At 44.0% G+C, this 13,771-nt stretch overlaps 1 protein-coding gene across 9 annotated transcripts in view; it reads left to right on the forward strand.

Moving 5' to 3' along the window:
• Window positions 1-13,771, forward strand: part of Ppfibp2 (PPFIB scaffold protein 2) — a 149,714-nt gene that overhangs the window by 53,517 nt on the left and 82,426 nt on the right. For all 9 annotated transcript variants that reach the window (NM_001100582.1, XM_087559481.1, XM_087559483.1 and 6 more), the window contains 1 exon segment: window positions 3,067-3,281. In NM_001100582.1, coding sequence (NP_001094052.1) covers window positions 3,067-3,281 — 215 coding nt within the window.

Genomic DNA, 13,771 nt, shown 5'->3' on the forward strand with positions numbered 1-13,771 from the left:
TTATTACAAAGAATTGGACTAATTTTTGTGTCTCTGAACAGGTTCTGAGTGTTCACACTATCTGCTTGTCTACAATGATCCTTGCATTTTAAAAAAGATTTATTTATTTTATGTATGTGAGTACACTGTCACTGTCTGCAGACACATCAGAAGAAGGCATCGGATCCCATTACAGAGGGTTGTGAGCCACCATGTGGTTGCTGGGAATTGAACTCAGGACCTCTGGAAGAGCAGTCAGTGCTCTTAACCACTGAGCTATCTCTCCAGCCCAATCACTTCATTTTCAACTTCATTAATTTTATTAGTGAAAACTGAATTCCCATTTTAAAAGTTCCATGAACTATCCAGAAAAGATTTTATTTCTATATTTTAATTTTCTATTTGTGTTTTTGTAGATGTCCCAGAATTAGCTATGTAAAACTGTATGCCTCTTTTTTGTGGGAGACATAAATTCAGTTTTTTTAAAACTGATTTATAAAGTGTCTCCTTTTGAAGGAACTATTTTTGTCTTATTATAATTGTTAGATGTGGTACTTTCAGACTTGTTTTTTTAATGTAGCAGAAGTTAATATTATATAGTAGATGTGTGGTGTTTTGTTATATTTAGCTTAGTTACTATTGAGATTATCAAATCTTAATCTAATCCAATTTTCATCTATACCTTTATTCCCTTATACTTTAATATATATAATCCATGTCTCTAAAATTTCATTTATTTATTTATTTATTTTTAAATATTTTATTTATTTATTGTAGGTATATGAATACACTATAGTTGTCTTCAGACACACCAGAAGAGGGCATCAGATCCCATTATAGACAGTGTGAGCCACCATGTGGTTGCTGGGACTTAAACTCAGGACCTCTGGAAGAACAGTCAGTGCTCTTAACCGCTGAGCCATCTCTCCAACCTAAAATTTCATTTATATATGTGGCATAAAATACCCAAGGTCACACTATCACATAAAGTTAATAAAAAACCTCTGTATTTTCACTCTTTCAGCCCAACTCCTTATATACTTCACCTGTATGAAAAACTCTTTGCAATTAGAATATGTGGCCTACAAGATGGCCCAGTAGTAGGTAAAAACATTTTCTGTGCAAGCCCAGTGTCCTGAGCTCAGTCCCTGGGCCTCACAGGGAAAGGAAAGGCACCAGCATCCTTAAATTATCCTCCCTGGTGCACTTGGACCACGGCATGTGTGCATCCTCCCTGACCTGTGAGCATGTGCTAGTGAACACACCCCCACACACATGCATGCACGTTTGCAAATGCACACACTTTCAAAACAGAAAGGGTGTGTACCGCAGGGGAATGGTTGCTGAGCATTTGTGTGGAGTTTGGAGAGCTTGCTAAGTTTCTTTTTCTTTTTTTCTTTTTTTTTTTTTTCTTTTTTTCTTTTTTCCGGGGCTGGGGATCGAACCCAGGACCTTGCGCTTCCTAGGCAAGCGTTCTACCACTGAGCCAAATCCCCAACCCCGCTTGCTAAGTTTCTAACCGTTTTCTCTCCTTAGGTTTGTTTTGTGCAATTCCCAGTCAGCTCTAAATTGGATGTAGGAAAGTGCTGAGCACACACCAGGGCATGGGTACTCACCCTGTCTCCCAGCTTCTCAAAGCCTGACTTTTTCGTGGATTGTGACCCATGGTTCCCTTTGTCATACAGTTTCAGAAGGCAAACTGGCAATCAAATTCTGTGGTAATTGTTTCCTTCTGTATGGATGTTTCCTCCCCAAACTGCTTGGCAAGGATGATGTTGGCTTCTAAAAGTATAAATGGGCCAGAAATTAGATGCCAAACACGTGGCCATAGTGGCCCTCCAGCTCCCATTTTCCAGAGTAGTCCTAACTTCAGGTGTCTTACCCTATTGGCCTTAATAATCCGAGTGCCTTAAAACAGGATCCTTTAAACTGCATTTTACAAATCATCTCTAACTGCCGAAAGCACAGACATCCTTTGTCAGACTCTGTGAGGTCAGTTTGGGCTTTTCTGTAGTTGAATGATAGGGTGTAGCACAACAGAAACCAGTCCTATTTTAGACATACTAAATTAGAAGGAACTGACCCCACATCCCAGATCTCTGAGGAAATCTGGGCACTTATTTCTTTCTCTGAAGCTATTCCCTGGAGTGTGTCTGTAGTCACTTGAACGAATTGCATTTCGACATGTACTAGGTGCTGGGAATGCAGCCGTGCCTGGCATAGACTCTGCTTTCAGGGTCTGTCATGGGGAGGTGGGCTGTGGATATGCAGAGAACTACTACAGTTTTCATATAGCAGTCTCCCAGTGGAGCATCCAGAGTGATCCTGCTTTGCTATATAATCCACCACAAGAATGAGTACAGTAATCCTTTCTTGTATAGTCCATTACTGTGTCCAACTAACCCAGGCCAACCTTTGCCATGTGTTTCTTTATAATTCCATGACTGTGGTAATGTTCCACAGGGGATGGCTCATGCTATGTTACCTGGGATGGCTACTTTGGATTTGGAGGACGAGGACCTAGGATGGCTTTACTCACAAGTCTGTCACTGCAGTGAGAGGGCTGGTGGCAGTTGGAGCTGTCTCCTCAGGGTAGCTGTCCTTTGATGCAAGGTGATTGGGCCCTGGAGAGGAAGAACAGGAGCTGTCGTAAGCCTCAGACCCAGCATTGGCACAGTCACTTCCATGGTGTTCTAGGGATAGCAGTGACCAGGCCAGCCCAGGAAGAGGAGCGGAATCCCATAAGTGAATGGGAGGAGTTTGGAGTAGCCATCTATGCTGTGTAATACTGATTCAAAAGGAAACAAGTATGTTTGAAAAGATGAAGAGGTGGGTCTCGTTGGCATTGGTCACTGGTGAGGGCTGTCTGTGTTTAATCAGTTATATTCATGTGTGAGCTTTGTATGCCAGGCTCAATAGACTGTACCCAGCTCTTGTGGGCCTCTCTTCCTACCGCTGTAGGTCAGTATGGAGATGCTGCTGTTGCCATGTTTTCATAATGAGGTAGGAGCAAGCCTCTAGTCAAGGAGTTCACTGTCTGTGACATCTACTCTCTTTACTGAGGTCCCCCCCTCTCTTCCGTTCCAGGCACTAAAACGGCTGCAGATTTTAGTGATGGTACCTGTGAGCCTGGGCTGTCTCCTCCATCCTCCTGCTTGAACTCCATGCCTGTGCTCCATCTCATCGAGGACCTGAGACTGGCCTTGGAGATGTTGGCACTTCCTCAGGAAAGGGAAGCCCTCCTCAGCCAGATCCCTGGCCCAACAGCTGCCTACATAAAGGAGTGGTTTGAGGACAGCTTGGTGAGTTGGACCATGGCCTGATAAAGGGAATTGTGGGACACATAATTATGCAGCAATAGAATGCCACCAATGGCCAGAGCTGAGGACTTCTCTTTGCATCTCCCAGCACTATCTTGCTTCCCATATAACTTTGGGCACATCCCATGGAGTAGCCCTCAGCAGGAGTAAAAAGCCTAGTCAAGATATTTAAGTTACTCATTCTGCCTTCTTGTGGTCTTCAATAACTCTCTTCTGAGGTGAGAAATCCAGGGTCAGATACATGATCCTTGAATTATATGTGTGTGTGTGACTTGCTGGACTCACTGAGTGGAGTTTTAAACCACAACCTAAAGCCTGCTGGCCTCATTAGTTTCTTTGTTTTTGCCCATGATTCTTGCCCTACAATTGTAGTGTGTGTGTGTGTGTGTGTGTGTGTGTGTGTGTGTGTGTGTGTGTGTGTGTGTGAGTGATTTCTCTTGGTTAGGCCTGGGGACTTGCTGGCCTGTAGGGGAAGGGAATGAAGGATTAATCTGCAAACTTGCTATAGCTTTAGTTTATCATGTCAACAGATGAAGAATTCATATTATCTGGGAATGGGTAAGAGGTGGAGCTAAATTGGGATGTGGCCATTGGAGGGCTAGAGAGGCAGATGATGCTAGGAAGCCAGACAAAGGATGAGGGGGAATGAAAGAGGGGTGCACTAGTGTGGCCACCTAAGCTAAAATTAAGGTTGAAGGCTGGGGTACAGTTTTCTAATACAGGGCTCTAACGCTAGAGCCCTGAAGATCTGTTCAAAATTAGAAAATGTGCACAGGGAGGAGGCAGGGACAGGGACATTAAATTGGGAGGGAGGGGTTGATGTTGGAAGATGAGACATCCTTATCCATAAATCATGTCATTTGTGATTAAACAGCCTCCATCCTAGATGTCCTAGCCTCCTTTTTGTTCTAGAGGGATATGTCAGTGTATCTCATCCCATGCTGTCCTTAACAATGAACAGCCTCTCATTTTCATTACATGGGTTATTCAATATTTTCATTATATAGGCTCCCTGCCTGGTGCCTTTGTCATGTACCCGTGTCAGGGTTGTAGGAAGTATTACAGTCTCCCAAAGATACCTTTGTAGCAATGACCAGAACCTGTGAGTATGTTTATGACCTTAAACATGAAGGGGAAGTAAGATAGAAAACAGTTTCAAATGAACTGATCTTAAAATAGGGCATGTAGTTTGGACTGTCTAAGCAGCCCTATGTAACCACAAGAGTCCTTGTAAACACATCTCTTTCTGTTTTCTGAGTTCTTTCATGTTTCTCCAGAGCCGTATTTTTGCTGGCTCTCTTTCAGTTCTGTCCAGAACCTTAGCAGCACATAGCCAGGAGAGTCATTGAGAGTTCTTTCTTAGCAGAAGTCCTGTCTGCCCATAGCTCAGCCGTTTCTTGTCTGTGTTCTTCACTGTACAGTTTACAGTGAGCATGTGTCCCTTGGTCAGTTATATGAATGTGCCTCCGTTTACGAGACAGTCTTTCTAATACTGACATTTAGATTATTTTAAGTCTCTCACCATATGGGGCATTGCTGTTGTGACTATCCTTTTCTGGCTCTAGGATTTTCTAGAAGTCTTAATTGCAGAAATCAACTAGGGTCATCATTTAAAATCTATAATGTCCAGTTAAACTTGATTTCAGATAAGCAGTGAGTAAGGATGGTCAGGTATGCCCTAAGCAGCTGGCTAACCTGGCAACCTGTAATCCAAAAATGTTAATATGTTTAAGCCTTTGACATAATTTTCCAAATCTCTTTTCAAAAGAATTTCTTTGTCTTTAATTTCATTGGCTGAGTTTGAAGCGAGTCTTTTCCATGTTATCCTGAGGTCAGAAATAATCACCAAGATTGAAAGGTGGCTTTAGCAGTTTCATAAGGGGGAAAGGTTCACTGCTGTTTTGGGTACATTTCTTTACTGAGAAGGCTAAACTTTTTGAAATTAGTTTATTAGTATTCTCTATAGTTTCCAAGCTTTTAATTTCATAACCTGCATGAAAAACATTCCACGTATATACATGGTCACATATGAATTATTTTACTAGTATAGGCAAATTATGAAGGTAAGATGTTCAATTGGAGGATTTGAAAGGATAAGGCCAAAAAATAATCCTATGTGTTCTTCCCCTACACCGAGATGCCGCCTTAACCCCTTGGGCATGTTTGTTCTGCCCTCTGTTCATATCTTGCACTCATTTTTCTTTTGGTGTTTTGGTTTTCCATAATGAAATGATCTTTTATTTTACCCCAGTGTGTACTTTCCTAAGTGCTATGCTCTTCAAGCCATGGGGTTTTAGAAAATGGTGGCTAACGCTATCACTCAACTCTGGGTCTCTTCTCTTCCTTGTAGCCCTACACAGGCCTGACTTAACCTCACATCGATTAACGAGGTGCCTGTTTCTCCATCTAGTAGGTTTGACTGCTATGTTACAGTTCACTCAAATTCATTGGCATTTTTAATGTGTGACATGAAAAACACTCATTAACTTTTAAAATATTTTGGGGAAATATATTAAAAATAATTGTATTCCCAATTCAGTTGATGTGGTAGTTGGGGAAACAGCTTGTGCTCAGGTTTGCACAGATTTTAGGGGCAGATTATTTACAGTGACTGCAGGAATCCACTGCCTAAGAAAAATTTCCCCAAATGCTATTGCGTTCATAAATCTTTTAGAGTAATTATTCCCATCAACCACCTCTGAATGGTGTCCTTTTTGGGGTCAGAAGTTCACATAAACATTTCAAGAAGCCAGAGAGCATGTTAGGGTTTGATTCTGAGCAGAAAAGGCCGGTCTGCTTTTCAGGTCTGGCTGACCTAAAGTCAGTTTACATTCTACACACATTCCTCACTAGCTCTTCTCTGTACAGCCACTAAGTACAGAGCAGCCAACAGGTCACTAGCTGCTCCAGAGTGGTCCTTGTGGCGAAAGACTGTGGTCTATTTGGATAGGAGTTTGTGAAAAAATAAGAGATTTCAGATCACACATTAAACTATGTTGATTTGTTAAAGTTTAAAAAGCTTTGCTTTAATCACCAAGACTCCACTTGATTTTAATTTAAAATTCCTTTTTGTTTTAGACACGGTCTTTGTTTTCCTGCCTGGCCTGGGGGACTTTCTAGTCTTGAACTCATAGAAGTCTTCCTGCCTCTGCCTCCTGAAAGCTGGGACTAAAGGCATGCGTCATCATACTTTTCTTTTTTTAAAGACTCTGAGGTAGATTAGGATTAGTGTTGGAACGAGAAAAACAGTTTGAGAGACAAGCCAGGATGGACCTGCACCTCCTGCTCAACACAGACTGTGCATTGTGTGGGTGTTTGTTCCATTCCCTCCCGCAGACAGTCTGGCTTTGTCACATACCTCAAAGTTCCTGTTTTGTTGAAATGTTAGCCTGACTCTGTCCAGCTCTGCCATACAACATCACTATCTGCTGGGGTACTTTCTCCAACAAAGCAGTGTCAACAGTAGGGTTTAGATCACTAGAAACCTGTAGAGAGGCTGGGCATGCCCATGTGAAAACACTGGCTACAGATGACCTCAGAGCCTCTGGTTTCTCTCATCTTTCTGTCCTCCATCTCCCAGGACTGAATTTTCCTCAGGTGTGTCCTTTAATGGCTAACAAAGCTCTGGCATGTACCTTCCCTCAGGTATAGCTATATACAGCTCCATCCAGAGTTGATCAGCATCTTTTGACCGGTATGTCCATATTAAATTATTTTTAATTACGGGGAGAGACATTTTTCTGAAATCCTCCAGCATATTTCCCATTGGTCTGTGGCCAAGATACTTCTAAAGCATCAGAGGAGTCTGGGAAGGAAAAGTAGGGCATTAGACCAAGAACAAGTTGGGTACCCCTCATGAAGACATCCAACAATTGCAGATTTAGAGAATTTTGAATTTTAGAGTTTTTGAAATTTTATTTTACATTTCTTGATTAGGTAGGCTTAGCCAGTAGATTGTATGTAAATGATAATAATACCTTTTTTAAAAAAGAAACAACTAATATATTGCCAGTCCAAAGCATTTCAGACAAGCAAAGTTTACTTGACATTGACTTCAGTTTGTCATAAGTAGTCCAAGGTGAGCTGGGGTCTAGTTTGCAGAAGGTAGCTTCTGTCAGCAAAGAAAAGAGTTGAGGGAAAGAATGGCCGCTAGGAAGACATCACAAAAGGTCTGTGGCAAATATGTCTGTATGTATATATCTATGTGTATGTGTTTATTCTTGTTATCTTATGAGTAATTTCTACATTTTCGTTTTATATTTTATTTTTGATACAGGCTGTTACTAGGTGTGTACCTAGGTTTAGGTGATGCTGGGTGTCAAACTCAGGACCTGGAACATACTAGCAAACACTTTATCAGCTAAACTACAGTCCTCTCACTCTCCTCCATTAAAAAAAACAAGACGAAACCTCTTTCCCAAAGCAAAGAGACTCATTGACTTGTTAAATAATGTTAGAGCTAAATCCTCCAGGCGCATAAAAATACTAGGTGCCAATGAAATAGAAATGTAAAACTTTAAAACAATTATATTTCTTTGTGTGTGTGTGCCTGTTCATGTGTGAGAGTGTGTGCCTGTTCATGTGTGAGAGTGTGTGCATGCCATAACATGTATGGTGTGTGTGTGCCTGTTCATGTGTGAGAGAGTGTGCATGCCATAGCATGTATGGTGTGTGTGTACCTGTTCATGTGTGAGAGTGTGTGCATGCCATAGCATGTATGGTGTGTGTGTACCTGATCATGTGTGAGAGTGTGTGCATGCCATAGCATACATGGTATGTGTGTACCTGATCATGTGTGAGAGTATGTGCATGCCATAGCATGCACGTGGAGGTCAGGGAACAACCATGGATGCTGGTTTTCACCTTCTGCCTTGTTGGTAAGACAGTCTTTCTTGTTTGTTACTTGCTGATAGTCCAGGAACTCCCAGCCCATAATATAACAAGGGATTCTCCTGTTTCTCCTGCCTCCATTCTTACCATAGACATACCGTGATTACAGATGCTTCCCACATCTGGCTTTTTCGTGGGTTCTGGTGGTCTGAACTCAGGTCATCAGTCTTGCACACACAGAAAGTGCTTTCCTTCATTGAGCTATCCCCCTAGTCCAAACATAGAACTTCTCAACAGAGCTGTGGATTAGCTGCCTTTATGTTATAGGACCCCTGCTAAGACTCACTGTGGTCTGGCCAGAGAGGAAGGGTTGTGTTATGAGAAGTTTGGTCTCCTGCTGCTGGTATTCTCCAGCAGTGCTAAAGCGTTAGACACCATAGGGTCCCTGAGATAAAGGGGCTTGGTAGAAATGTAGCACTGGGAGTGGGGGCATGACTACTGATTAGAATTGACAAATTGACTAGTACAGGCCTGCCTTTCCTTTATGTCTTAGAGGAGAGGGCACTCCTGGGCCTACTGCATCAGAGTGGATAGCTGGGTGTGTTTGAGCACAGGGCTTGTTCCTGCAGGGCTGAGACACTGCTGTAGCAACATAGCCAGCAAGAATCCTGTTGGTCATATTCTGCCAAGATTACCTCAAAGAGCAACAGACCTGCCCACGATTAATCACTGCTGAGCTATAAATTTCTAGAGCTCTGTGGCCTAGACCCTTGCCTTGCCCCTTGGCAATGCATGGGATAAGAAGTGGGCTCCAGGCTTAGATGGGCATATGTAGGGCTCTCTGATCTAAGGTCAGTGAAACAAGGAGCAAGAGATTGGGATTTCCTTGGAGAGTGGATTGACAAGGCCCTTGTACAATTTCTCAGAGTCCAGGGCCTGCTGAGGTTGCCTGCAAAGGGGATTCAGTGAGGGGCTTCAGTCCTGTCTTGTAGGCAGCAGAAATGTTAACCTGGGAGATAGGTCTCTCATCCTGTATGTCTGGTGGGCGGTATGAAGCTGGGGTAGGTGCTCACTGAGGATGCAGCCAGAAACCCCTGAAAGTCTGGAGCAGTCTGTCTTGTGATTGAAATGGAGGTGATTTCGAGATAGGGCAGCTTCCTTTTCTTTGTGCTGTGGTGAGGTGCATATTGATGCTGTTCAGGAGGGTAGAGATAAAGAGTTCCTGAACCTCACCAGACAGTTCTGAAGCCAAGAAAGGAGAGAGATGTTTCTTAGAGGCCTGACAAGTAGCACAGGCAAGAAGGGCTTGGTGCTACTAGGTGTGCTTCTGAGACTTGTGGCTGCACCTCAAGAGGACTTTCATGTGGTATGCAAGGGGCGTGTCGACCTTTCCACACTTGCTTGGTTGGCAGGGTAGTTTTCTTGATGTGGTCAGCTTGGCTGTATGTGGAGCCTTCGAAAGAGATTAGCCATCCAGAGTGGAATGTTCAACTAGGGGTAGAGACCCGTTTACTAGTGTAAAACTGATGTGACCCCCAGAGCAAGTAGTGTTCAGATAAAGCAGTTCTGGGGTTCCTCCACCATTCTGGTACACACACCCCTCTTCTGCCAGCAGCTGGTATATCCTGCTGTTTGATACTGTGGATATGGGCCAAGGAGATCCTTGGTGAAAGTTCAAGATGAAGTCAGAGAAGGGGCAGGGGAGCCCAGCAACAGCAAAGCGAGGGCAAGTCAAGGCAGGATTGTAGGATGTGAGCCAGTGGTTGGCAGAGATGCTTGCTCCAAGACGGCTGTTCTCTCTGGAACTGGAGACATGCACACCCCCAGGCCCCACCCTGGGAACCCAAGCTTTCCTTTGCAATTCAGCAGCTGTCCAGGTCGTTCAGCCTAGGCACCTGAAAGCTAGCTGAACCAAAGCAAGGTGGTTAGGAGGTAGAAACATTTAAAAGGCCAGTGCTAGGCTCTCTTCTGTTCTCTGAGTCTCAGTTTCCTACTGGAAATATCAGCTTAGTTTTGGTAACAAGATATGGCCTAGATAGATATAGCCCATCTTTCCCCTCCCTCCCTTCCTCTCTTTCTTCCTTTTTTATATGCATGTATACATGTGTGTGTGTGTGTGTGTATGTATGTATGTATGTATGTATGTATGTATGTATTATGGAAAAGGGTTTCATGTCCAGGCTGGACCTTTACCTCACTGCACAGCTGTGAATTAGCTTAAAGTTTTGATCTTCATGCTTCTACCTCTTTAGTGCTAGGTCTAGACCCATGTCACCATTCCATGGTGGGGATGCCAGGTTTTGTGTATGGAAAACACTTTACTAACTGAGCTGTATCTCTAGCCCTGTAGGTAAGCATTTTGTCCAGTGTTTTACTCTGGGGACTGGAGCAACAGGCCTCCCTTAAAATACCAGCCTTGATCTTAGTCTACATGTCTTAATTTTCAAAATGGAGAGAGTTTAGGGAGCCTCAGCTGAGGCCTGTGTCTTGAGAGCTGTGTGAAGACCTGTCTCGTGTGGGCAGCCTGAGCTGTACATTCTGGGAGGTTCCCTGTGTGCACCTCTGAAATCTTAAGCGAGTCAATGCAGGCCCCTCACATAGCTTTTGAGCTAAGTCTTCAACAAAGAAAGAGAAAACCTTGGCGGGACCTGGCTTGTCACAGACGGTGGCTCCTTCCGTTGCAGCTCCTCACACAAAGCTGTTTTTCCCCCTGCCCCATTCACTTTGCAGTTCTTCACTTGGCCAAAGAAGCAAATCTGTTTTCCATATTGGAAAACAGGAGAGGTAGGAAAGAGAGCTGCCTACTGGATGACAAAACACGTGAGCTTGGGTTCCTCTTGCGGGGTGGGGGTGGGGGTCCATTTCTGTCACTGTTCTCCAGCCTCCAGCAGGACCAAAGTACCGGGCTGGGTTGTTTATATTGAACATTTTTACATTGTTTTGTACGCTATACAAAACTACAGGCTGGAGATTGGTAGGAAAACCTTTCCTTTGGGATTTAAAAAGAGAAGATTGATCGGGATGCCATTCAGTGGCTAATGAGCTTGGTTATCAGTGTATGTACACGCACGCGTGCGCGCGCGCGCGCGCGCGCACGCGCACACACACACACACACACACACACACACACACACACACACACACACACACACACACACACACACACACGGGTTGGATGATACTTAGTTTTGTAGAACAAAAAAGGCGCAGCATATGTGAGCTAATTTCCAGTATGTTTCCTTTCTCTCCAATGGCAGGAACAGTGCGTGCCATAGAGTAAGCTCTCAGAAACAAGGAGAGATCAGTCTCTTCCTGCCCGGTTGGTCGCCAGGCCCAGGTGGACGTGTGCTGTGGTCCTACTTTATCCATGTGCAGTACCTCAAGAAGCCAGTAGGTGGCAGGCAGGGACAAAAGCTAGAATGTCTAAAGGCCAAGGACTAGGAATCAGGTAGTAGGTTTTATAAGAGAAAATAGTTTGAATTTTTTTCTTTACTTTCTTCTTCCTTGAGACTGCCGAGTAGTGCATTTGGGTCAGTCAAAAGCAAGAGTCTTTTCTCATTTTCTTTAGGAAACATTGGACAGATAGCTGGCAGGGAAGGGTCCGTTTGTGGAGCTGGGAAGGAGAAGGGCTCCTGAGGCCTGAACCTAGGAGCATAGGTTTGACCTTTCCTTTGTTAGTGGCAAGAAAACCTCTCCAGGCTCCTGGACCCTTTTGCCATGGCCCAGGAGGATGGTGCTTCACATTCCAGGAGGCATTTCCTGGGGCCACATGGTGTCTGTCTGCGCTGCCCTAGAAACACTCCTCGTGCCTTGGGGGCTTATGAACACAACTTTCCTGGCATAGCAGCTAACATTTGTGGGTCTCTCAGTTACTGCAGATTTAACAGTATTACTTTCCCCCCCTTGGGTTTTTATTGCTTCCCCCACCTCCCTAACTAAGCAAGTAAATTCTAGCAATCTGGATCCTTTCAGGACCTGACCAAAGAGAGTATTCCAGCCCGCGGGAACCAGTGTTTATAGATGGCCAAGAATGTACAAACACTGGTGAAATGGCAAATAAATCTTTCCCTCTGAATTTCCTGCTTCAGGCCCAGGGGACGTGGGAGGGGGTGTTGCCAGATTAGCATGACTTGAGGTCTAAGCATGTAGACACCCACTTAGCCTCAACCCGCAAAGAGGGCCTGTGAGATAGACTGCCCAGAGCCTTCTGCCCCTTCAGCACTGCTGTGGCTAGCCACAGGATGCATTCTCCCAGTTCTAACTTCTTTGAGGAACTTCTGAAAGTGGGTTCCTTATTTTGTACTTCTTCAGGTATGGTCCTGGGACCAGCCATGTGAGAATCTCCCTGGAAGCTTCTTAGCAACGTGCAATTAGACCCAGGTTCCATTTCTACCCTGCTGGTCCGACTTGGCATTTTCACTACAAGCTCCTCCAACCCAGGAACTCATTAGAGATGGGGAAGCTTAGCACTATCCCACTGGTTTGTGAACTTTGCCCAGTATTTGGCCTATTGCCTGTTTATTATGCCTCTGGATCAGCTAATAATGATTTTTTTCTTTTTAATAACTGAAGAAAAATCACAAGAGTATTTTATGATATGGAAATGATAAAAAAATCAATTTTCTGCACTTATAAATGAGGTTTTACCGGCTCAGCCACAGTTTAGTTTAGCATTGGCTGCGACTACAGATAGCAGTCAAGTATGACAGAATTTGTCTCTTGTCCTGATGCCCCCTGCACCTCCATGAAGGAGCAGTACAGTACAGACATGAATGCACCCCCCACCTCACTGAAATATCAAGGGCAAGCTAAGTCCAAACTCAGGCCAGCTAAGCCAGGCTGTTCCCGTGTGTGTGTGTGTGTGTGTGTGTGTGTGTGTGTGTGTGTGTGTGTGAGAGAGAGAGAGAGAGAGAGAGAGAGAGAGAGAGAGAGAATATTTGATACTATGATAAAAACCAGCTTTAGACTCATAGAGAGCCATGGGGAGTTGATGCTTTGTATATATATTATGAATATTATGAATGCATTTATGGGCTTATCTGATTTATTGAAATCTGTAGACTACCAAAAAGGCACCCCTGACCAAGATGGCCTTTGGGGTGGGTGTGGTATAGTTGGGTTCACCTGCAGTACTGTGAGGGAGCTCTAGCTGAGCTCCTGGGGGTTCTTGGAGTTGTAGGTACCTAAAGTTCCTGTGTTCAACTATCTCAGGTATCCCCAGTCCTGTCCTTCCTGTCAGCCGTGCGTGCATGCTCTGCTCCAGATCCTTTGGGGTGTGATTTTGTGGATTCAGGGGCTCGAGTGCAATAAATAAATCATGCCTTGGTGTGTTCCATGAAACAGTTAGATGTGGGCAAGAGCTGCTGTTTTCAGACATCTAAAAGTGCCAAAAGTTTAGCTGAGCTCCCCAGCTTCTCTCCCTCTCCTTTCCTCTCCACCAGCCCTAGGCCATCAGACACCAGTTGAGTTACTAGGCAAAGAGGCCATCACACCCTTATTTTTATCTAAGTAGAATATTAGTTTTTGCTAGTCTCTCTGTTTGAGCCTCATTCTTTCATTCTGAGAATGCTTAAACCCTTTCTGTGTAACAAGAATTTAACTAGGCATGAAAGTTAAAAGAAATTAGAAATAAGATGCACTTC

This window comes from Rattus norvegicus, chromosome 1 (genome assembly GCF_021556685.1).
Source record: "Rattus norvegicus strain SHRSP/BbbUtx chromosome 1, alternate assembly SHRSP_T2T, whole genome shotgun sequence".
Lineage (NCBI taxonomy): Eukaryota > Metazoa > Chordata > Mammalia > Rodentia > Muridae > Rattus > Rattus norvegicus.